General features: G+C 52.0%; 1 protein-coding gene across 1 annotated transcript; it reads left to right on the forward strand.

Annotated features, from left to right (window-relative positions):
• The first annotated feature begins 461 nt into the window (after positions 1-461).
• LOC127785367 (probable inactive receptor kinase At2g26730) lies at positions 462-3,135 on the forward strand. The gene is made up of 2 exons (XM_052312796.1): positions 462-1,881; positions 2,292-3,135. Exons 1-2 carry the CDS (start codon positions 462-464, stop codon positions 2,924-2,926), a joined length of 2,055 nt encoding a protein of 684 aa, XP_052168756.1. The 3' UTR covers positions 2,927-3,135.
• The last annotated feature ends 1,555 nt before the right edge of the window (positions 3,136-4,690 follow it).

Genomic DNA, 4,690 nt, shown 5'->3' on the forward strand with positions numbered 1-4,690 from the left:
CCCCCCAAAAAAAAAAGATGCACGGGCCTTTATTTGACTCACCGAATTAGGGTCACAGCCGGCCCAGGAGCCCAACTCTACAGTTGTAGCCCGTGGGCCTCAACTCTTTAAAACTCCTGACCAAGTCAAAGCTCGATCATGGCATCAGCTAACCACCCTGCAGTTCAGACAAAACCAGCGACACCCCTGACGTCGACTTCGAGTTTTGAGTGATCCAGCAATCCATGGAGACGACGAGTTCAGCAGCGTGACCATGTCGTCGTCTTCCCCTTGCCGGCCGGCCGCGGCCGGCCGCCGCGCGCCGTGTGTGGCCGCACCCCGCTTGTCCCCACCGAAATGCCCTCGCCACCGCGCACGCATAAAGCCGAACACCCTCGCCGCGCACCCCGCCTCGAAACCTCCGCCTTCTTCGCGTCGCGGCGTCGCTCGTCCATGCGAGATCGCCACCCATTCCGGACGCCATGGAGAAGAGTAAGGTCGTCGTCTTTGCCGGTCGGGTGCTCGCGATAGTAGCGTTGCTGCTGGCGTGCTGCTGCATGGCGGCGGCGGCGCAGGGCGGGGAGGGGGCTAGGGTGAGGGAGTCGCTCATCGGATTCCTGACCGAGCTCGCCGGCGGCGACAAGGAGAGAGCGCGCGGCATCGGGTGGGACGCGTCGGTCGAACCGTGCGACGGCAACCGGACGGTGTGGCCCGGCGTCGGCTGCAACGGCGCCGCCGCCGGCGATGGCCGGATCACGGCCATCGTGCTGGAGCGCAAGGGGCTGGACGGCACCATCAACGCGGCGTCGCTCTGCGCCGCCGCGCCCGCGCTCCGCGTGCTGAGCCTGGAGGGCAACGCGCTGCGCGGCGACCTCCCCGCGGCCATCTCCGGCTGCGCCAGGCTGACGCACATCTACGTCGGCGACAACCGCCTCTCCGGCAGCCTCCCGCCGTCGCTCGCCGAGCTCGCCAGCCTCCACGTGCTCAACGTCTCCAGGAACAGCTTCTCCGGCGAGATCCCCGCCGAGCTCAGCAAGCTCGGCCTCGTGAGATTCTGCGGCAACGACAACCGTTTCAACGGCGCCATCCCGGAGTTCGAGCTGTCCAGGTTCGAGCACTTCAGCGTCGCGAACAACAACCTCACCGGCCCGATCCCCGACGACGCCGGCGACTTCGGCCGCGACAGCTTCTCCGGCAACTCGGACGGCCTGTGCGGCCGGCCGGACTTCCCGCCGTGCCCGCCCCCGCCGAGCTCCGGCGAGAACGATGGGAAGAGGAGGAGGAGGGCGCGGACGATCGTCATGTGCCTCGGCTACGTCCTCCTCGGCGCCGGCGTGGCGGCCTTCGTCTTGTACATGATGTGCTCCAAGAGGCGGAGGAGACCAAGCGGCGTCGGCGGCAAGACGGCGGCGACGACGGAGACATCATCGTCGGTGACCCCAGGGAAGTCGGCATACTCCCTCCCGATGTCGGAGGAGCGGATGAACGCCACGGCGGCGGCGGTGGCGCGCGCGACGCCGGCGTCGCTGGTGGTGCTGCAACGATCGGGCACGGCGGCGTCGACGGTGATGACACTGAACACTGCGGCGGCGGCGGCGGCGGAGGCGGCGAGGAAGCTGCGGTTCGAGGACCTGCTCAGGTCGCCGGCGGAGCTGCTGGGGCGCGGCAGGTTCGGGAGCGCGTACAAGGTGGTGGTGCCCGGCGGCGCCGCGCTGGCGGTGAAGCGGGTGAAGGACGCGGCGGGGGCGGAGGAGGAGGAGGAGTTCCGGCGGCGGATGGAGCGCGTCGGGAAGGCGAGGCACCCGGCCGTGCTGCCGCCGCTGGCGTTCTACTGCGCCATGCAGGAGAAGCTGGTGGTGTACGAGTTCCTCGGCCATGGCAGCCTCGCCAAGCTTCTCCATGGTAAGCTGAAGCTCTGCTTGTCTTTTGATGGATGGGCCTTAATTCCGGCCCATCCATGTGGGTGGGCTGAGATTTTGATCCAAATCATGGCCTGCTTACTTGGATGGGCTCGGATTGAGGCCCATATGAACAATGCTACTTAGGCCCATTTTGTTCTGTCTCTAAATCTCTAATTGGCCCACCTGCTTCTTAATTTAGACCATTTGCTATTATGCATACTGATGTAGAATAATAAACTCAAACATCTTTTTCAGCATTAAAAAAAAATTATAGTAATTTATAAGAGCATTTGAGATATGTGCAACTTTTATGAAAGCATTTTCTTTGGATGTTCGATTTAGGAATGGGGAATTAGTCATTATGTTTGATTGTTTTTTCAAAAAATGATTTGTGATTTTTCATTTTTGCAGGTTCTATAGAGAGCAGCCAGGTCGCCCTGGACTGGCCGGCGCGCCTCCACATCGCCTCCAAGGTCGCCGACGGCATGGCGTTCATGCACGGCGCCCTGCGCGGAGGCGACGGCGACGGCGACGGCGCGAACGCGAACTTGTCGTTCTCATCCTCCTACGAGGAGGACGAGGCCGGCGGCGCCATCGCTCACGGCAACCTCAAGGCCTCCAACATCCTCTTCACGGCCACCATGGAGCCCTGCATCAGCGAGTACGGCGTCACCGCGCCGCCGCCGCCGTCGTCGGCGCCAGCGGCGGCGCTTCGCGCCGACGTGCGCGCGTACGGCGTGCTGCTGCTGGAGCTGCTCACGGGGAAGGCCACGGCAGCGGACGGCGCCGAGCTGGCGCGGTGGGTGACGGCCGTCATCCGGGAGGAGTGGACAGCCGAGGTGTTCGACCGCGCGATGCTCTCCTCCGCCGGCGCCGGCGGCGACACCGTCGCCAGCGAGCAGCGGATGGTGCGCCTGCTGCAGGTCGCCATGAGATGCATCGACGACGCCTCCTCGCCGTCGCCGCCGCCCACCATGAGGGAGGTCGCTGGCATGGTGAACGCCATCCGCGAGGAAGACGACATGTCGCTCTCCTCGGAGGCATGACATGAGTGACACTGACGCGGACGAACACCAAGCACTTGACCAGTGTGTGCAGCAATGCAAAATTCCCCTCGAAACTCTTTAAACCTCTCGTTTCTACTATATAATTAATCATGTTTAGTGCTAAAAAATCCTGTTTAATTACTGCTACTACCTCATATTAATCTGCTTTAGTGCATGTTTGACAATTGTATTGTACTTAACTCAAATGATTGTATAAATTTGTAGTCCACTTCTACTCTGTTCTTTCTTTCTGTTAACTATAGCTACTCTGTTATGTAAAAAAACCTTCAACCATTTCCCTTAAAATGCGAACTTTCATATATTATTATTTATTTAAAGAGGCATAAATTTTAGAGGAGGAGGAGGAGGAGGATATTACTTTGTTGAATAAATATAACCGCATCGGCTTCATTCAAAGAGTATCTATCTATCTATCTATTATATACTAAAAGTCCATGAAACTTCCTATAAACGCTCATAAGCCGCCACGTGGCACTCCTACAAACGCTCCCAAACCGCCACATAGCATTTTCTAATCTAACTGTCGATTTTCACTTAAACTGGTAGGCCAAGTATTTTAAACCGTTAGATTGGATCTATTTAAAAATCCCTACTTCATCTTAATGTCCGGATAGGCCCATTATCTAATCACAGCTGCTTCTTAATGTCCGATATATACAAGAGAAATTTTCACGAGAAAAGTTGACGTACACTACAATTGGATATACCCATATGTATTGTTCACTTCAAAAAACCAAACAAATATACGTACGTACTCCCTCCGTCTCAAAAAATACGAATCTAGAACTGGATGTGACACATTACACTACAACGAATCTGGACAGAAATATGTCTAGATTCGTAGTACTAGGATGTGTCACATCCAGTACTAGGTTGATTTTTTATGGGACGGAGGGAGTACAGCTATAAAGCCAGAAAAAAAAACATACTACGTTGTATGCTGATAGAAGGACGGTTTTAAAGTAGAATTTTCTATATTATAAAATAAAATTTATTGCTCCGCATATATCCATGTATATGCACGGTTTAAACAAGAACTTATAATCTGTTATATTCCTTCAATTAAATAAAATATCGATCACATATAATAGTTATATTGTAGTGCTAAATACATGGTGCTGGCATATAATACTTAATGTCATAATTATTTTTAAATAATTTAGCCAACATATAATAATTAATGTCATGATAATTTTTAAAATAATTTCACATGATAAAAAGGATCAACTTGGTGTCAAATATCGCTCGATAAATATATATAACACTAATTCAAATCTACATGCATGGAGAGTGAAACAACATTGTGGTTTTTCAATTTAGATCTTATTTAATTTTAATATATGCGAGGTTTTTCTCAATTTTTTTTATAATTTTTCAGAAATATTTGGTTGGAATGTCCAGGGAATGATCTTGCTATAATACAATCCCTTAATCCATCACGTGAATTATGGTCATATATGTTTTTTCTTTGCCAAATAGTTTTGGTAACAAATCAACAATCCTATGCATTATTTATCATATATTTTCTTATAGTTTAGAAATTCTAATACGTCAGACATAATTGATGATGTATGCCATACACCCCCACTGAAGTGATTATAAATGCACTCCAATGAATTAGTTACTTTAAATAATTTTGGGAAAAATAAATATATTTTTAGGAATAGTAAAGATGTCTCATGCAATTATGAACAATACATGAAAAAAAAAACAAAGTATGCGCTAAACTATAGATCTTTATCA

Source organism: Oryza glaberrima, chromosome 9, assembly GCF_000147395.1.
Source record: "Oryza glaberrima chromosome 9, OglaRS2, whole genome shotgun sequence".
Classification (NCBI taxonomy): Eukaryota; Viridiplantae; Streptophyta; class Magnoliopsida; order Poales; family Poaceae; genus Oryza; species Oryza glaberrima.